The sequence below is a fragment of the Temnothorax nylanderi genome, unplaced genomic scaffold (genome assembly GCF_030848795.1).
Source record: "Temnothorax nylanderi isolate EJ_2023f unplaced genomic scaffold, tnyl_v1.0 TNYL_tig0020_pilon, whole genome shotgun sequence".
NCBI lineage: Eukaryota > Metazoa > Arthropoda > Insecta > Hymenoptera > Formicidae > Temnothorax > Temnothorax nylanderi.
In genome coordinates this window covers 1,052,447-1,070,925 of record NW_027249082.1, presented here as the reverse complement: position 1 = coordinate 1,070,925, position 18,479 = coordinate 1,052,447, and the positions used below count along the sequence as shown (strand labels likewise).

Sequence of the window (18,479 nt, the reverse complement as noted above, 5' to 3'; positions counted from 1 at the left end):
AAATTTATATTATCCTGATTCGTTAAATGGCTTTTGTGTTACGTGACACATAAAATTATAAGTTGTCTTTAGCTTTACCTCGCTTCTCTTAAATCTTTCTCTAATTTTGCCAATTTTTCCTTTACATTTTCGACTTGGTTAATTATTCTTGCTTAACTATATGATCAACTATAACGCCAAAAAGCTCATTTTAAGTAATCATACTTTTAGTATTTCTTAAACAATCAGTTTTTCTCAGATATCTCGTAAGTTACAAGAAAAGTGTATATATTTTTCTTCTAAATTTCGTAATCATCCAGTATATTGTTATCTATCTCGAAGAAGTGACGTATGCAAGGAGCTTATAAAAATTAAAAATTTCTCCCAAAAGCTCGGGTCATTTTTTATAAATTCCATCAATTTTATTTTTAAGCCTTTCAGTCCTAATCCGATCGAAGCTTTCGACGGCAAACGAAAATTCCCGCCGTTCGTCCGACCAATCCGACGAACTTGGCCGCGATTGGTGGACCGGCTTGACCGCCTCCGGCATCGGCGAAGGGAAGTGAGGAACGCGTCGAGCGCACGAGGCCGCGCATCTCGTATGCGCGCGACAGCGACCGTTAAGAAAATTGCGCCATTTCTCTTTTTTTCCAGTTACCGAGCGAGTTGAATCGTTCGGCGGATGAGCGAGGAACAAGGCGAAGGCGAAGCCGCGCAATAAACCAGACTAACCAGAGCGGTGCGGAAAGACGACCGGGCGGTGGTGGTGGTGGTGGTGCGCGTGATCACACGGCGGTGTCTCGGCGAAATCGAGAGAGCGGAGCGAGAGCTGGTCGTGCGGCCGCGTAGACGGACCCGGGGACGAACCGGGGTACACGACCGTCCACGTGCGCGAACGTCCGAGGCGGAGCAACGCGGCAACGGCGGTGAGCGAGCCTGCGTCCCTCGGCACCCTCGGCGCGAAGGCGGCTGGCGGCGAGCGGCGTAGAGGATCGATCATCGATCGAAATAAACGGAAGCGGGGCCGGGCGTCCGCGAAGACGTCCCGCAACGTCGCGATACGACCGCCGCCGTACGTCGGGCGTCGCTCTTCAACGAGCCGGGCCACACGAGCCCCCGTTCGGGATCGCGATCACGCTCGCCCGCGAGACAAGATGTCGATGGACGCGCTCAGCGACGCCGAGCTGCGGACGAAGCTGATGGAGTACGGGTACCCGGTGGGACCGGTGACGCAGACGACCCGCAAGATACTCGCCAAGAAGCTGAAAAACTTAATGGAGGCCCGCGGCGCGGGCGGGGGAGGAGCCTCCCGGTACTCGTTGGCCGCCAGGTGAGAGTTTTTCCTCAGAAAATATGCATCGACACGAGTTTCCTTTCAGATAAATTTGTACACTTGGAGTAATCTGGAAATTTGGGCGAGAGTGAGAGAGAGAGAGAGAGAGGGGGGGGGAGGGAGAGAAAGAGAGAAGGAGCGAGTAGGAGTCGAGAGACCGGTACGATTACACCGAGGTTTCGGATTCGCGCGAGGTCAGCATGCGATAACGATCCTTGACGGCGAAGCGCGACAAGCAAGATTCTTCTGCACCTATATCTCGATTCTGAATGGAAGAAGGTGCAGGAGGCAATGTTTACAGTCGATTTTTGGCAATGCGTGATATACCTAGTGCATTACGTTAAATTGTTTATAGTACGGCTATCTCCTTTGCGACTGTCGCCAATCCCTCACTTGACTTCCACGAGACTGTTGTATATTTTAGAAACAGATTTTATTAAGTAAACGCAAATTCTATAGGGAAAGTTTATAAAGTTTTAGAATTGCAATAACGCTAGACGCATATACATGTAGGATGTGTTGTGTATTTGGGTCTTGATATTGTTTTGTTTTCTCCATTTATGCGTTTAGATATAGCAGCGACGACACAGATGACGACACAAACACGAGTGTCGTCAAGAAGAAGAAGAGCGCGAACCTGCGCCGGCAAACGATGGCGAACCCCATGCCTCCGCCTTCGATTATTCCTCCCGATGCTGTGAACGTGGCGAAAAATCCGGTCAAGGAGAATCTGTCGCCGCCGCATTCCGAGTTCAAAAATCCCAAAGCGACGAATTACGACAACTCGGGCGTGCCTTCTCGCACAACTTTGAAAACCACGCAGAGCAAATTTATCAAGACGCAGCGTACCTATGTATCTAACGATTTAGAGACCGGATCGGACTCGGATGTCGGGGGGGATACTGGAAGCACGTATGGACGTCCGTACGACAAGTACGTGTCCAGCAGCCCGAGCAGCAAAATATACGATTCTCCGGTGTACGATCGCGGGAATTTAGATTACGATCAGTTCCCGAAATCGACCAGGCCTGCCTATCCGATTAAGGACAGCAAGTATAACGTGCCTCCCTTGAAGCCGAGCGTCTCCTCGATTCAGTCCACGAAGGAGGACGCAAGTGGAGGTGCGAATGAAACGGATCTTCTTGCTAATTATGAAACCCCATATTTATCAGCGTTTACAAGGAGTCTCAAGGAGAATTCGCAATCTTTTATAAACACATCGTCATCATCATTGCCGAGCTTAAAAAGTAAGGGAGCTTTCTGATGCAATAAAATAATATCTAATATGCTCTAATACGAGACACCTAATTTTTATCAGTCTTCTGTAATTTATCAGTCATTACTTCTGTAATTATATATAATTGAAAGTTTGCATTATCTGTAATTTTAATTTTGTTCAGATTGATTTCAAAAACACACTTGTTTGGTTCAAAATAAGAATTTTATTTTATATTAATTATAGAATTACTAATGTGTCTAAGGTTGCGGTCCACTTGACGCTACAAATACTTTGGAGCGTTCTTCTTCTCCTTCTTTCTTCATTGAAAGAATCTTCTTCATTGAATGCATTTGTAGCGTCAAGGGGACTGCAGCCTTAATTTGTTCGTTCTTTTATACCATGCATATATGGGTACTTTTTTACTTTAGGTCCATTACGCTATACTTTGTCATCTGGTTTACCAGAGGTGAAAGAGAGAGATTCGAATGGTCACTTCTCTACCGTAAGGAGCATATACTCGCCGTTGAGTCAGCCAAGGTATATATGAATTATTATTTTATCTGAATTATACGTAATGTAATATAAACGAACGCTATTTAGCTCGAGACCCAATGCATCGTCCGCCGATAGAGTTCGGGATATTTTCAGTAGAGCGACTTACAAACCGTCGACGACAAACAGGGAAGATGTACGAAACAATCAGAACATGGTATCGATGGGCCTCGTGGCAGTGCTTGCCCTGTTCTTTGTTGTTCTTGCGATAATATATCTGGGACTTGGTGGGAAAACCGAGACGTTTCCATCGCTTTCATCGGGTAGGTATGCAGAGATATAACTAGGGGAGATTTCTGAGACGGATATATAACTTTAAGGGGAAGGATAGATTTCTGAAAAATATACGTTTGATTGTCAAATAACAAAGGTGCAAGGCGCAAAGCACAATGTATATGTTCTTTTCATGAATCGATTTTGGCCTATAATGGAGCCCAATTATTGTATATTTATTACTAATTATCACTAACGTTCAGTCACATTATTTTTATGAAGCTAAAGTAATTATCTCGAGCTTACTAAATTAGACATACAAGAGAATCTCTTGAATATGTATTTTCTCTTTTCTCTCGCTCTATATATATATATACACACATGTATAATAAAAATCGCATATCTCTTGAACTATATAATTTGGATATTTTATTTCCTTTTCCCGTTCTTTCTATATGTCTACTCCAATATATTTCAACCTATATTTGCGGACATGCGTTTTGTACCATTTAACTTAGTCGATAGTACGATGTTTATTTGTATGTAGGGACATAAAACTCGTGGAGAGCTCGGAAAAATATATCAATCGAAACGTTCAATTCTTTGCAGAAGAGACCGATTTTAAGAACGGGAGTTACTTGCTGTTTTATAAAAAAAAAATGATTGAGCCGATATTTTTGTTATACATATATTGTATCTTTTGTTCTATAGAAATATTGAATTTTGAATCATTAATTTACAAGCATTTAGACATTCTTTTCAATCTCCTGTATGCACTATATAATAAACTACAGTTTACTTTGAAGGAAGATTTTAATCTGTACAGGAGAGAAAGTAGTTTTGAACATAGAATTTTGAGTTTGTTAAATAAAGGATTGACATTTTCATTTTCAAGGAGATTGAAATACATTGTTTGTTATTTCTCAGTTATTTTTCTCGTTCGTAATACTGGCTGTTTGAAAAAAGTGACAATTTTTCGTTTGAAGCACAGGAGAGACAGTATGATTTCGAAACTGCCTCACATTTACAATTATTTTTGTTTTTTCACATTATGTATCACTTGTATTGATCTTAATTTATAGTTTCGTACCACCTATACTTATAGATAACCACATACCGCAATGTTTTCACGATGGAGGAGCTACCGATCGTAAAGCGCCTGGGGTAAATTGCATAATGAAGGAAAACATAGAATCCGTGTTGCAACTGTTAAAACGCCTGCAACCCATCCTAACGAGAAAGGCGGTATCTAATATATGCGAGAATTCGAATGAAAAACCATATTTGACCGATGCGGATATCTTGGAGATGTTTACGAGCGATAAAGTGGTGGGTTGAGAATTGAAACTAATTACGAAATTAATTACTGAAATTAATCTAACAATGTAAGAACTGTATATTGATAATCTTCACTTCCAGACGAGCCTTGAGGTGAAGGAGGATTTGCAGAGCGCGCAATTTTTAATCATTAAGAACCCGAAATGGGGTATCTCGCTTATCGATATAAATGACGATAACGGAGGAACCACGGAAACGTTGGATACTCTAGTAAATATATTACATGTCAATCTCACGCTCTTTTTTGGGGCGCAGGTGTGCTCACAATATTTACTAATACATTTGTTTTTATTCGTACAGGATAAATTGTTTTCCGCCCGTCTAAATGGAAAAATTGGGATGGCGATTTTAAATCCTGAGCTGCCAATGCAATGCCTCGTTAAGAACAAACTTTTTACCATCTTTTCTTCTCTCCTTATAGTGGCAATCGGTAAAGTTCTAACAGACTGTTTATTTGAGAAAACTTACTGAACCTCATTCTGTGTTATAAGATTTCCATGTGCATGCTGTTAACATGATGTATAAGATTATTATTCACTTCTTTTTCAATGCAATGTAAGCTATACTTTAAGTAAAGTAGTTGCATTTTAAAACGATTCTATATGCTTTGGCAATGTAATTTCGTCTTCAATACGCTATCGTAAACTGGAATTATTTTGCAAGGAGACATTTCTTTCTTTAAATCATGGAGCGCTTTAATACAATGCCGTATCTTTTATATATCGAATGTATAATAAATAAAAAGAGAAAGAAATGTCGTTTTTTACGAGAATTCACAAGTGACTCGCAAAGTAATATCTGTTTACGGTACTGCGATCTATACATAGACAGAAATACGTGTATCAAAAGATTTGTAATGGTAACTGTCCATCTTCAGTCTTATTAACAGGTATCGGCATTTATAAATCGTATCTTTGGTATCTAAGATACAAGAAATCTACGGAGAGAGAGGTATTTAAGCTTGTTAGCGATATTATAAGTATCGTTGAGACACATCATCAAAATGCGTCCACGCAACCCGGGGGCGCGCAGGAAAGTTTCCTTGCCATAAATCACGTGCGAGACAATCTTATTCCACCGAAAGATCGCAAAAGAATGGCCGGTCTTTGGGAAAGGGCAGTGAAGTTTTTAGATGAAAACGAATCCAGGTAAAAAAGGATCTCTCGTGTCTTTCTCTGTCTTCATATTTTACTTGCGGATGAGTAACGCGATACGATCTTTGATCTTTTAGAATTCGAAGAGAGGTGCAGCAAGTAACGGGAGAAGAGTTTCATGTATGGCGATGGTTGCCGAATAACAGTTTGAACAAATCTCCGACGCAAAGCGCGATTTTGGGTAAGAAGCCGAAGGTCTGGCAGGGACAAGCGTTCGAAACGATGGAGGGATCGGTTAATAGCTTGACTTGTTCGCCAACGCCTTGCCTGAAAATCAGGCACATGTTTGATCCAGACATGTGAGTATAATATACACGAGTATAATGTGCACGTTTACAATCTATAATCGGTAACGGATGACTTAAGTTGCTCTGTATCACGATATAGCGAAACCGAAGACGACTGGGAGACGAGAGTGCAGGATGCTATTTTAGAAAAGTGTGGGGAGGGTGTGAACATACTTCACATTCGAGTAGACATCGGTAGCCGTGAAGGTTGCGTTTATATGAAATGTATGTCGCAGGAAGACGCTGGCAAAGCTTACAGGGCATTACATGGTTGTTGGTTCGATGGTACGTTTATAATCTATAATTTCCATTTGTTCCCTAAAACTTAATTCTTGAACGCTGGCATAGTCTGTTGTCGCCTCGCGTAAAGTTTTCGCGGAATTTAGACAGTATTATTGAGAAACTTGTTACAAGACGTGCAGAATATTAATATAAAAGGATAGTAGTACATAATTTTTTATCTTTAATGAAGATTAAAAATATGAAGAATGATGATATTGCTACAATCTGTGCCAGCTTTATGCTGATTTCTACATCGACTTTAATGTAGGTATACGTTGCAATGTCGTGCTTCCAATGGATTCCTTTATTTCCTCCCCAGGTAATTTAGTGACTGTCAAGTACCTGAGACTAGAGCGTTATCACGAGCGATTTCCGGACGCCGCCCGCTGCGTGACGCCTCTCAAGCCGAGTAACAATCAACGATTATCCATGCAGCTCCAGTACTGGCAGAACCGGGCGGAGGCGAATTAAAAGTTCACATTTTTTTTTTCTGTTCGGACATTCGGAGGAGAGTGTGCGAGCTCTCGCGTTTATATAAAATCAGACACAATTGTCTCGCAATTGTCCCGCTGGCTAGAACTTACGGAATCTGTCTACCTTTTATTTATTCCGTGATGACATACCTACGTGCCGTACAGCGCATATACATGTTGTAGGATTGAAGACACTTCTATTTTATAAGAGCATTTTCCTTTAAATTTCGTTAACTTGTGTATTATATTCTACTTTGTATCTTTTGATGAACGAGACGGAGGCGATACGTGTTTTTAATAGTTGAGTAATAATAATAATTATAATAATATTATTAATAACAGCACACAGTAACATTAATATATAATTAAATATGCTTTTTGAAGAGCTGTAAAAAATATTTTAATCTGAGTTTTATAGTATTTTCAACTAGCAATATATGTGTGCGTAAGGATAACGTATACATCGCATTCTCTATAGGCCTAATCTCCAGTACTAATTCGCATCAGCTGTATGAAGCGTATATGCAGAGAAATCGATCAATCATACATCCGATGTACCGAACGCGGCAGAGTACAGTTTTCCTACATATTAGGCTTTTGCGATCGCGTAATTTCTCTGCGCGTACGGTTACGCCATCATTGACGAAAATATCGATTTAATTGCGTAAGATTAACAATCCTGTTTTTTTATATAACTGCATAAGAGAGTTATTTTTTACGATGTATCATAAAAATGTACAGTAAAGTAAGATTAAATCACTTTGTAAAAAGATATCGAGTTAAATGATGGAACGGAAACCGGATAATACGTTGATGTTGTTCAAGGAGCAATAAATTGCAGACTGAAGCAACGTGTATGACGTATGCGTTATAAAAAGATTAAAGCATGCGTGCGCGCACAAATCTATTGTGTTACAGTAAATTAAGGAATACGATGAATAAAAATAAATCAGAAAATTCTATAATTATCTGCTAGCCGATGATTACCGAGATAATTAATATTATCGACCATCTGACGTATTCACGTCCGTAACGCGATGTTAATTTCGTGATTTACAATTATCCCGAAGTTATTTTCGCGAGCACACGATATATTCACGGCGACAATCTACCGAGCGCGGTATAATTTATTTTTAAAAGATAAAATATCTTCTTAATCGAGCGTGTCGATTCCAATTTCCCGCGGTCGAGAAATTCGAGAGGGCGGCAGTGCAACTAGTGCGAGGCGTTTTCGGGCTTGTCATAATAACGAGAACATAACCTGAAATCGTTTCCCGGACGCAAATTTATCGAGGGTATGCTTGTCTGTCGAGAATAATCACGCGAGGTGCGAGCTGTCAAAAGGATCGAGAATGAAGTATTCCACTTCGCCGCCGACGAGCCGGTGCCACTCGCCCGTCCCGACAGAATTCTCGTCCTCGTTGCCGATGCCGATCGTTTACAGGTAAACGTCGCGTATGTTTACAGGCACAGACACTCGTTGCCTCTGTTCGCAATTTATTATCTTCTAAATCAACAATTGCATCAACGTGTCCAGTTTCCGTTTTATGGTTTAACTCAACTTGGTTTTTTTTTGCAAAGCAATTTTATGCCTGTATGCGTATTATTTGTGTTTTATTACCTTGCTGTATTCAATTAATTTACCGTATTTATTTTTAAAACCGCTATTTAATTACCTTACTGTATTTCATTGCTTGGCTTCGAAGTTTGATTGAGTGGGAGAACATATTGCAGGCACAACTGCATGGGCGCGGCGACCAAGTGCTACAAATATCTGAGAAAATTGCTGAAGTTTGAGCAAATGGACTTCGAGTTCGCCGTTTGGCAGATGATCTTTCTGTTCGTGGCGCCGCAGAAAGTGTACAGAAACTTCCAAAACAGAAAACGTACGTTGCAACCGGTACCCTGTGCATTGTTAGCACGCTTTATTCTTACATGCCCGTGTGTTGGATTCTTGCAGAGACAAAGTCACAATTTGCGAGAGACGACCCAGCGTTTTTGGTGCTGGTTACGTCCTGTCTCTGCATATCTACTGTCGGTTTCGCCATAGTACTCAGTTTAAGATTCTTCCAATTTGTAAAGTTGTTATTTTATATGGTATTCATCGATTACATAACCACTGGATTGTTAATAGCGACGGTGTTTTGGTAAGCATACCAATTATCTTTAGGCTGCGCCTGTCGGGTTGTAGTCTTCTTTACTTTAGACTTGGAAGCTTGAATTAATTTGAAATTTGTCAGCTTAATTAAAGCTAGCTCGAGTCTATTCTTAATTTCTAATATATACTGTACGATACATATTAATAATATATAATGTGTACTATACGTTTGTAGGTTTATGAGCAATCGGTATCTCAGGATAGACAGAACGCAAGACGTTGAATGGGGCTACGCGTTCGACATCCATTTGAATGCGATGTTTCCCCCGTTAATCATACTTCACATCTTACAGTTATTTCTATACAATGGTACGTCAATACAGTTGTCAAGCGATATTATTGAATGATTGTTTAACGCGTTTCACCTTTGCAGCTTTGATAAACAACGATACGTTCTCGGCGCGGTTTGTCGGGAACACCTTTTGGTTCATAGCTATAAGCTATTACATTTACATTACGTTTCTCGGCTACGCAAGTAAGTTAATGCAACACGCTTAGGTAACGCGATATATCTCCTCCTATTATTAGACGTATTTACCGTTATTCTTATTTCAGATGTCGAGATACTCCATAAAACGCATCTAATATTGTCAAGTCTACCCATAATACTGCTGATATACATTACTACGTTATGCGCCGGTATTAATGTCAGTTATTTGGTTATGGAATTCTATCGTTACCGGGCTCTGTGAAATATCAGATTTTTGTCAAATGTGTCGTCTATGAACGTCGGAATAACAACCTGGCCGTACGGAATCCCTTCTATTCTAGGATCGACGACTGAAATCTCCCCTTGATCCTCGCTCTCATTTTACATGATCCGTCATTTCGTTTTCTTGTTCTACGATCACGTGACAAATTAGGGGAGCAGCGGGGAAAATTCCGAGAGAGGAGAATTCCATGATAGAGGTACAGCTGTTTCCGAATGGAGTATCACTTGAAGACTGTAGGCTCTTCAACGATCTTGCGTTCCAGGAATAATATGTCTATTTTTTTTCATTTGTATCTCTAAGAGAACTATCGACGTTCCAAATATAACCCGCGTGTAGTAGCGAATTTTTTATGCGAGAGTTTTATTGCGATATTGCACATTTTAATTCATCAATAACAAAGTTGGTGTCACGAAAAACGCGTTTTTTTTGTTCGGAAACCTGTAACAGCGAATCTATAGGCGATATATTAAGTCCGATCTTACGTTTAGGATCGTCTCAGACTTAAGATGATTTTAAATGTAAATTTCAATTTATGAGCAGATTTAAGATTATTTCGAAGATATTGAGTTGTGAATATTTTACGAGTACCGCTCTAAAACATGGAGGCGACAGCCAATCACTTTCCGCAGCATAATTGCCGGAAGGAACCGAGGAGTGGCTGTCAATGCAATGTTTTCCCTCTGTCGTGACTTCTTGCTCCATGCCGCGTAACGAAACCAGCACCATCTGCAGCGCGAGGGAGCATCGTCGAATTTAATCGCTGCACTTCAAATTGTGGGGTCTGCTGTCAATCTCCTCTTCGTGGCTTCGTTTTTAGTCGCCCGACGCTTTTTCCGTGTAAATAAAATAAAATAGAAGGAAGGAAGAATAAGTGCGCGCAATGAGTACGCAACCTCCCTCCGTGAAGATGAAAGAGCTGCGCCTGCCAATCTCGAGGGTGAAGACGATCATGAAGAGCTCGCCTAGCGTCGATACCGTCGGTCAGGACGGCTTGTATTTGGTTACAAAAGCCACGGTAAGACACACTTGGAGGTTAGAGATACGTTCCTGAAAAGATTCACCGAGACGGTTTATTAATTCATAATTATTAATTCAATTTAATAAGTAAATAGCGACTAACATATTCGATATTTATCCTCTATTACATTCATGTGACATAATAGTTGTATATGTATAACATAGAATATAAATATTTACATTTTTGAGATAAGGGGTCTGTTTTCTGTTACCGAACTGGCTGCACTAAGTTCAGAGTTTATCTTTTTCCTTCCAATGTGGAGTAAAAAAGATAAACTCTGAACTAGTGCAGCCGGTTCGGTAACAGAAAACAGACCCGAGATCTTATAGTTTTTGAAGTGTCATACATTTGGTACTTGCGTTGACCCATATATCGATTGTCATTCAGTTTTGCAATGTGGTGCCATTATGGTCTTGTTAATTTAGCATATAATATTCCACGACAAAGTGTATTCCACACTTTGCAACTTTGCAGGAATTATTCATACATTACCTGACGGAGGAGGCGCACATGCAAAGCAACAAGGGGTCCTCTCTGGATTACAAACACCTGGCAGAGGTGGTGCAGACCAACGACACGCTGGAGTTCCTGCGGGAGATAATGCCCAGGAAGATTACGGTCCGACAGTTCAAGGAGATGATGGAGGCAAAGGAGGCGTCCAACAGCAGCAGCTCGTCCGAGAGCAGCTCGGACTCGGACAGCGACAGCGACTCCGACACGGACTCCTGTTCGGACAGCGACGAAACCAAGGGGGACAACGGCAACTCGTCGGGCAGCGAGCGGGAGAGCGAGACCAAGGAGAACGGCGCTTGTCATTCGGATAGTGACAAAAGTGAGAGCAGTGTGAAAAGTGATAGTGAGGAGAACAATAAGAGATGAGAACTCATAGATACTCTACTTCTAGGAGACAGACTCCGATTATTTGACAAACCTAGATTCATCTCGTGTCTTTTTACAAAATTTTGCAGATCTGTAAAATCTATCCAGTGTCAAGATTATGCGTCTGTATCAGCAGATCTAGTTTGGCAAACGCAGTCATCAGTAGTGACTCGAAATTTAGAGACAGGCCACGAGAATTTGTCTCGAAAGAGAAGATATATTATTTTTATATGCTCACGAATGATGAAAAGTGCACCACCACGCAAGATCTTTTTACACATATTTCTTCTCTCTCACATATATTTTTGTACATATATCTCACGACATTCATTATTCACGCATTGAACTATGTTAATGAGATTAATGTTTTTTTACATTAATCATATTTATTTATGATCATGCTTTAGGATTGGTTTTTTTATCTTTGATAATAAATTGATGTCACGATATTTCGTTTTATTTGGTCTTTAAGAATCTTGAATTATATAACAATCATAGGAGAATAATTCAATGATGTAAACGTTTTAAACTTTTGTATAATACAAAGTTAGCGAAAGTAGGTTGCGTGTTATTTATATTATTAGCCTTTTAAGATTTTTTTCTTACTAATCTTCCCTATAATACGCATGTTCAAGATAATGGGACGACCGAATCCTTGGATGTTGTATTTAGTCTCGATGTAACTTTTTCGATTTGGATGTGACATCGAAACCATTCTCATTTAATTTTAGAGCTAGAAAATAGATCTCGGCTAACGCTATAATTAACGCGCAAATTATACCTAAGAGTAATCTAAATCCGAAGTCTAGGTCCCCGATTATGAGTTCTACCCCGATGAATCCGAAAGCGAAGCCAGCTATCACGGAAAATACAAATTGCGCGACAGCGATCAGTTGCTTGTTCATCTGCTTCACTGCAAAATAAAGTGATATTAGGAAGACATTAAACTGTCTTTTGTAAGCGCGCTTAAAAAATAGATTAAACAATATACAATATATTTACTTTGATACGCGATGCTGTCTTCCGGTAAGTATTTCCGTACAGAATCGATGCTCTTCGTCATCGCCTGATATTCTCGGGCGTTTTGCTGCGCCGTTAATTTCTGTATTCTAGCCTCCAGCTCTGGATTCCGTGGCGTCTCCTTTGGCGTTGGCAGTATCACGTCGGAATCATCGAAAAGTTCGTGCAGGTAAATCTTTTGTGTCGCAGTTTTCCTACGCTCTTTTAGATACTTGTTCAACCACTTGAGGTCCTCGATTTTTAACGTGGCACTTGCAATCTTCTCCTTCTTGGATTTTTTCAGTTTGCGCAAGGATGTGATGCCATCCGGTGCACCATCCGTATCTTTTACATCGTACAAGATAAAATCTTTCAATTTCTTAGACGGATTTATCGTTACGGTAGGATCTACAATCGACTCTAGCGGCATATCTAAATGAACTCAATATACACCTGTCTCTCTACCTTAAGAAAATTATTAGGTCTGTATTAAACGCTAAAATGCTAAAAGAGGCAACGCATAAGATAAGGCTAAAACGTTATTGTCATTTCTTATGGCGTAATATGCAATTTCTTTTCCAAGTCAACATAGAACTCCTGTATTTCCTTTTCCTTCTCCTGAAACGTCTGGTCCACCTTTTGACACTTGTCGCTCATATCATTTATGAACTTCTCCCACTCTCTTTTTCTAAGTAATCTGTTTTCACTCAGAACGTTATCCTGCAAAGATAAAATATACCCATGTGAAATCAATTCTTTTTCGTGTCACGAGAGATGAACGAGATGCACAAAGGTTGGCGGCGCACGTACGCTATCAAAATTTTCCTCCCTCTGTAAAACACAGTTGCACATACTCAGCGCGACATCCACGTTCGCTTTGAGGCTAGGCAAGTGGCAATCGCCGAGTTGCTCGGTGCGATCCAACTGGCTCTCCTTCAGCTCCGTTGTGTATTCAAGTATCTTAAACAGGCGTTCCACCTCCCTGTCGGACCTTCTTTCCTAAAAATAGCAAAAATGCAATCTAGGATTCGTACTGCGCACAGAATGCAACACTTAAAAATTAAACGCTTGACAATTGACATACAACAGTTTACAAAGTACAGACAGAATAACTACCGATGTCTGCTTTCATATGAATTTATGCAGTTGAATTGAAATAAGCATTAATTTCAAAAATTAATAAATTGATACATAAAAAGAGCTCTTAAAAGAAGAGGATTAAAACATTTTATTTCGCGGACAAGAGCAATTGCAGTTTCCATCAGTTGTCTTTGTTTAGTGATTAAGTTTTCGCGACTCGTAGGTTATGTCCGCGCATTTAAATCCGCATCTTGGCGGAATATTTATAATTAAATTCCAATCGGTTTTATCGCCATCGGCCATAAAACCGAGCCGACGCCGCTGTCGCGACGCTGAGCTCACGATCGCCAGGCGCTCACCTGAAACTCTCGCAGGAAGAACGTGACCTCACCCTGGACGAACGGACGATGGTCGAACAGCCTGCTCCAGATCTCGCCCGTGTCTACGGAAACGCGTGTGATTCAGTGACAGTGTGGTGATGCCTAACGTAAATGCGTTAAGTGTACCGTTCGCGCCGAGCATAAACGTCCTAAACGTGCGTGCGTTTAGGACGATACCGTGAATGTCGCACCTTTGATGACGGACGCCATGTCGGTGCCAGGTAGAAACACTAGAAACGGAGTCGAAAGTCGAACGGCAGTGACGGCACGTCGCCTGACGGCGGTGCGCCGTCATGTGACTGGCTGTACTACTGAAAACCGGCCGGCCCGGCCGCCAGTGGAAACGGTCGGCACGTCGCCAGACGTCGGTGCGCCCGTCCGGCCCGTCACGTGACTGGATTTACTACTGAACCGACCGCCGCAAGAAGGGAAAAACAGTGGAAATTTCTGGCCAAAACTAAAAAAAAAAAAAATTGGCATAAAATTAATGTTACTATCTAATTGCTACAGTTAGACAGTGACATTAATAATAATGCAATATTAGTCTCGGCTATTCTTTAATTGTTTTTCCATGTTCTCGCCACGGCCACGCGCCGGGAACATTATTGTGAAATCTGACTTATTGCGTTTATAATATTTTCTGATTTCCACCAATGTAGATTAACTTTAATCTCAGTTTAATTTATTTTTATCGTATTTTAATTCTTAGAAAAAGATAAAAAGTAAGTTAAACCGAGATTAAAGTTAATCTACATTGGTAGAAATGGACATTATTAGAGGGCAACTTCGAAGCTAAGCTTCGATTAACTGAATTTGGCGATTAACTTATACTAATGCAGTATTTTGTGAGAATTGCAGTATTTACTTCTGATTATATGTAATAACTTTATTTTGATAGAATTGTTCATTCTTTTATTGTTTAATAAAAGAATGCGAGAAAGACTAAATTTACTGACAGAGAGAAGTGGGACGCTTTTTTAAAATACTTAAATACTTGAGCTAAAGACGAAGAGACATTAGTGTAAAAAAAAGTATTGTAAGTGAATTTTTTTTAGGGGAGAGCGAGTGTTTTGCAAAAATTTTTCTTTGTCTGAAACCGATCGAATTTCGCGCATAACAAATATGTCCCTTGGAAACAATAACAGTTTGTGCTTTTGTATTAATTCGAATATATAATTCCGGTCTTTCATAAGGTTTTGTATTTTTAGAGAGAAAATTATCATACGCAAATAAACGTATGTTTCGAAAAAGCTATCGTTTCGCTGTGCTCACATAAACACTTTTCACCGATGTTGTTTTATACATGTATATATCGTTATTCTCTGTAAAATTTACGATAAACTCGATTCAACGCGTTAATGCACGTTAATGTACATTAAAAGCTGCGATGATAAAATACTAATTAACTATCTAAAAGAGCAGGTGTATAATATATTGAATATTCCAAACCTAGCATGTCATTTTCTATTTTCAAATGCTATTTATTTACTCATTTATTTATATCGTAATTATATTCTATCTATAAATTCTCTCTCTTGGAAACCAAGTATTCCAAATATCATCTTCCACTCTCAGATACCACTACTTACTTATTTATATCGCGGTTATATTCCAAACAGCTAGCATATTATTTTCTATTTTCAAATGCTATTTATTTACTCATTTATTTATATCGCAATTATATTCTATCTATAAATTCTTGGAAACCAAGTATTCCAAATATCATCTTCCACTCTCAGATGCCATTACTTTATTTATATCGCGGTTATATTTTCTATAGATTCTGCGACTAATTGCAGTCGTTTCTCAAGAAAAGTTCTTCGAGAGGCGGCTGAAGTTTTGAAGTTACAAAACGATCGGGGAACATTTTTCTCGGGGAATGGGCTTCGAAAGGTGCAAACAAGTGCGCAATTTCGAACGGACGTGACGCGAAGAAAAAGTTGATCGATAAAATGCCAAAACAACGTCGCCTTGCGTGCAACCGTTTAATGGCAGTTCCCCCGCGTTAATCACCGCGGAATCCCACGTATATTTTTCGCCGAGATCGGTAACGTTACGCCTACGAGACGAATGCGTGCGCGATAGTATTCTCGGATTACATCGCGCTGTCGCAATGGTGAATTATCTCTGTGGGAACGACGCGCTTGGGTATCGAGCATCGAGTAAAATTCGAACCACTGCGAAGAGGACGCCGACAACTAACAATGGTATCGCGTGATTACGCGTGCATTCCGCTGCGTGCACTTACATACGAGCAGGAGAGAATAGAGAGGTGGGGGGGGGGGGGAGAGGATGATTACGCAAGACTACATATGCCGCATGTCGCTCGATCGCCTGTGATAATCGCGGGTAAGGTTTATTCGTGACGATCTCGACGTGAGGTGTAAATTGGAGCGCAATGGAAGCTGCAGCGGGACGATTTCTTCTCCTGATGGCAATCTTGTCTCTCGCGACGTAAGATAGTGACGTTATGAATATTTAAATATTTTTGCTTGCGAAAGGACCCATTATAAATTTTTTAACATATCAAGTTATGATTGTAATTATAATTTTAATTATATTATATATTATAATGTAACTATAATTAAAATATATATTATAACTACAATAGACCTCCATATGTTAACATTTTTCTATCGTGTTATACGAATCTGTGTTATATGAACCCGTGTTACATGAGGATCTACTGTATATAATTAAATTATAAATGTATTTCGAAGATATATATCGAAAGTGCAAAACAGATGCATTTATTAATGCAATTAACCTCGATAATATATGGATAAAATGGAAATAATCTTTCACTTTAGTCACGAAGTTATTAATCTAATGTAAAGCATGTGTTCCTTTCTCTTGGAAATGATTAATTAATTCGCAAATCCAGTAAATTTCTTTAAAGTGTATAATTTTATTCTCACAATTGATATTCTCGCGATTATTGCGATATTGTACTTAAAAAAAATTGTACCCTATCAGACAAGAGGAAGTCGCGGAGGGTGCGTGCAGTTGCGCGGTGTTCCCTGTTCCGGGAACGAAGTCGATAATAGAGCACACGCTGAAATACAATGTGAGCTGCGATCAAGAAGGCGCTGAAAAGTGTCAACAATTATGTATCGCCTTAGTGAGTACACCTTCATGCTATTTTCCTACCATTTCCGCTGCCTGTTTTACATCATTTCTTCATTGACTACGAAAAACGTGCTACTTATTTTTCAATCGGGAATATACGTGTGTTAAATAATTTTAGACAGCAATCAGTGACACACGCTCGAGCACGTTAGTTACTAGAAACTAATTAAGAAATGATATCAAAACTGATACGTTTCCGTGTTTAGGCTGAAGGTTCTCGAGATAAGGCACCAATGCTGATTTGCGAGAAACAGAGTGTGCATGTCGAAAATTTGAAGGTAAGCGGTATAATACATTTTACATACGTACGTAAGACAAATCTCGTTTAAAAAATTCAGAGCAGAAAAAAGCTTCTCTTTGCACGTAATCTTTATCTTCATGAAAAAGTGACGCATAAACACCGATTGGGGTCACGTGTGTAAACGGGAGTAATAAAACCATATTATTTCGCGCGAATGAGACACGATTGCATCGCTTCGGTTATTTCGTTCTTTTGATGGTTTTTTTTTAGATGGTAATTTTCACAGTAATAGAACGACGCGTTTTGTTATTTCATCTTTTTGCTTTTCACAGGTGGCCGTATATATGAAATCGTGTAACACGGCTCTGTGGACACTCACTGGTTTGGAGAGCATCGAGCCCATTTGCTGTCACGAAGGGAAGGCAGTTATTTGTGACGAGGCGATGTCGATAATAGAGAATTAACGAGCTCGCATACAATTCATTATTCCCCGCTTATTTTCACCACCAACGGGTATCTTACTATTGATTACCTACATAATAATGTGCGCGGTGTAATTAATACACCACTGCCTGTTATGTTAACACATTATACGCGTATTAATTTCTAGCTTGATATATTCGCAATTAGTAATTTTCTGCAGATTTATAAGATTATCGTAAGAGTATTATATACAAATAATAAAGCACGCAAACAACAATAGCAGGTCGGAATTTATGTAGAATTCAAAGAATGCCGTTTCGGGAGCACTACCCGATATGCATTTATATATCCTTTGTTCTCCTCACAAAGCTCGGATGCCGAGACTGAAACTGCCAAGAAGTCTATCTGCCATTGAAGTCTCTATACAAATGCTAAAGCTCGAGCTTAAAATACAATAATATCGGTACTAACACAGTTCCAAAATGCCTGACTTTTCGAACAACGAAAAATTTATTTGCGCCCGTCAAGTTTATATCCTTATAAAGAAATCATGCAAGTTAACTTTAAATTACGAATGATAATAAATCATCAATGAAGAATAGAGGCGGAATTTATTTTACAAATAATAT

General features: G+C 39.8%; 6 protein-coding genes across 7 annotated transcripts; 4 read left to right on the top strand and 2 right to left on the bottom strand.

Moving 5' to 3' along the window:
• Positions 1-621: 621 nt before the first annotated feature.
• On the top strand, positions 622-7,798 carry Man1 (LEM domain-containing inner nuclear membrane protein MAN1). 2 transcript variants are annotated; one of them, XM_071699949.1, is made up of 11 exons: positions 622-1,309; positions 1,883-2,559; positions 2,960-3,068; positions 3,180-3,346; positions 4,402-4,625; positions 4,716-4,844; positions 4,935-5,064; positions 5,512-5,782; positions 5,866-6,087; positions 6,176-6,360; positions 6,677-7,798. In XM_071699949.1, exons 1-11 carry the CDS (start codon positions 1,134-1,136, stop codon positions 6,826-6,828), a joined length of 2,442 nt encoding a protein of 813 aa, XP_071556050.1. In that variant the 5' UTR covers positions 622-1,133; the 3' UTR covers positions 6,829-7,798. The 2 variants fall into 2 exon arrangements, with proteins under 2 accessions (XP_071556050.1, XP_071556049.1); XM_071699948.1 differs by having other exon boundaries at positions 3,132-3,346.
• Positions 7,799-8,093: 295 nt separating this feature from the next.
• Positions 8,094-10,044, top strand: Unc50 (Unc50 RNA binding protein). Its single transcript, XM_071700015.1, has 6 exons — positions 8,094-8,274; positions 8,565-8,716; positions 8,791-8,977; positions 9,164-9,297; positions 9,362-9,463; positions 9,544-10,044. The coding sequence occupies exons 1-6, from the start codon at positions 8,183-8,185 to the stop codon at positions 9,678-9,680; spliced, it is 804 nt and encodes a 267-aa protein (XP_071556116.1). The 5' UTR covers positions 8,094-8,182; the 3' UTR covers positions 9,681-10,044.
• A 171-nt stretch (positions 10,045-10,215) lies between these two features.
• Chrac-16 (chromatin accessibility complex protein 1) lies at positions 10,216-12,047 on the top strand. Its single transcript, XM_071700030.1, has 2 exons — positions 10,216-10,716; positions 11,194-12,047. Exons 1-2 carry the CDS (start codon positions 10,582-10,584, stop codon positions 11,596-11,598), a joined length of 540 nt encoding a protein of 179 aa, XP_071556131.1. The 5' UTR covers positions 10,216-10,581; the 3' UTR covers positions 11,599-12,047.
• Positions 12,040-13,027, bottom strand: LOC139769169 (transmembrane protein 199). Its single transcript, XM_071700018.1, has 2 exons — positions 12,601-13,027; positions 12,040-12,511 (listed from the first exon to the last, which is right to left on the bottom strand). The coding sequence occupies exons 1-2, from the start codon at positions 13,025-13,027 to the stop codon at positions 12,267-12,269; spliced, it is 672 nt and encodes a 223-aa protein (XP_071556119.1). The 3' UTR covers positions 12,040-12,266.
• On the bottom strand, positions 13,004-14,459 carry Muted (biogenesis of lysosome-related organelles complex 1 subunit 5). The gene is made up of 4 exons (XM_071700031.1): positions 14,249-14,459; positions 14,037-14,119; positions 13,408-13,596; positions 13,004-13,317 (listed from the first exon to the last, which is right to left on the bottom strand). Exons 1-4 carry the CDS (start codon positions 14,265-14,267, stop codon positions 13,150-13,152), a joined length of 459 nt encoding a protein of 152 aa, XP_071556132.1. The 5' UTR covers positions 14,268-14,459; the 3' UTR covers positions 13,004-13,149.
• Positions 14,460-16,153: 1,694 nt separating this feature from the next.
• LOC139769176 (uncharacterized) lies at positions 16,154-18,129 on the top strand. Its single transcript, XM_071700032.1, has 4 exons — positions 16,154-16,511; positions 17,034-17,178; positions 17,393-17,464; positions 17,760-18,129. Exons 1-4 carry the CDS (start codon positions 16,456-16,458, stop codon positions 17,889-17,891), a joined length of 405 nt encoding a protein of 134 aa, XP_071556133.1. The 5' UTR covers positions 16,154-16,455; the 3' UTR covers positions 17,892-18,129.
• The last annotated feature ends 350 nt before the right edge of the window (positions 18,130-18,479 follow it).

Bases quoted from the DNA above. Each gene is read 5' to 3' on its own strand.
- Man1 (XM_071699948.1), top strand. From the start codon at position 1,134: ATGTCGATGGACGCGCTCAGCGACGCCGAGCTGCGGACGAAGCTGATG. The intron at 2,560-2,959 runs GTAAGGGAGCTT...TTTTTACTTTAG, and splicing joins ATCATTGCCGAGCTTAAAAA to GTCCATTACGCTATACTTTG. The intron at 5,783-5,865 runs GTAAAAAAGGAT...TTGATCTTTTAG, and splicing joins TTAGATGAAAACGAATCCAG to AATTCGAAGAGAGGTGCAGC.
- Unc50 (XM_071700015.1), top strand. From the start codon at position 8,183: ATGAAGTATTCCACTTCGCCGCCGACGAGCCGGTGCCACTCGCCCGTC. The intron at 9,298-9,361 runs GTACGTCAATAC...TCACCTTTGCAG, and splicing joins ACAGTTATTTCTATACAATG to CTTTGATAAACAACGATACG. The intron at 9,464-9,543 runs GTAAGTTAATGC...TTCTTATTTCAG, and splicing joins TACGTTTCTCGGCTACGCAA to ATGTCGAGATACTCCATAAA.
- Chrac-16 (XM_071700030.1), top strand. From the start codon at position 10,582: ATGAGTACGCAACCTCCCTCCGTGAAGATGAAAGAGCTGCGCCTGCCA. The intron at 10,717-11,193 runs GTAAGACACACT...GCAACTTTGCAG, and splicing joins ATTTGGTTACAAAAGCCACG to GAATTATTCATACATTACCT.
- LOC139769169 (XM_071700018.1), bottom strand. From the start codon at position 13,027: ATGCCGCTAGAGTCGATTGTAGATCCTACCGTAACGATAAATCCGTCT. The intron at 12,512-12,600 runs GTAAATATATTG...TTTATTTTGCAG, and splicing joins AGACAGCATCGCGTATCAAA to TGAAGCAGATGAACAAGCAA.
- Muted (XM_071700031.1), bottom strand. The intron at 13,597-14,036 runs GTGAGCGCCTGG...TGCTATTTTTAG, and splicing joins TCTTCCTGCGAGAGTTTCAG to GAAAGAAGGTCCGACAGGGA. The intron at 13,318-13,407 runs GTACGTGCGCCG...TTATCTTTGCAG, and splicing joins GGGAGGAAAATTTTGATAGC to GATAACGTTCTGAGTGAAAA.
- LOC139769176 (XM_071700032.1), top strand. From the start codon at position 16,456: ATGGAAGCTGCAGCGGGACGATTTCTTCTCCTGATGGCAATCTTGTCT. The intron at 16,512-17,033 runs GTAAGATAGTGA...GTACCCTATCAG, and splicing joins GCAATCTTGTCTCTCGCGAC to ACAAGAGGAAGTCGCGGAGG. The intron at 17,465-17,759 runs GTAAGCGGTATA...TGCTTTTCACAG, and splicing joins TGCATGTCGAAAATTTGAAG to GTGGCCGTATATATGAAATC.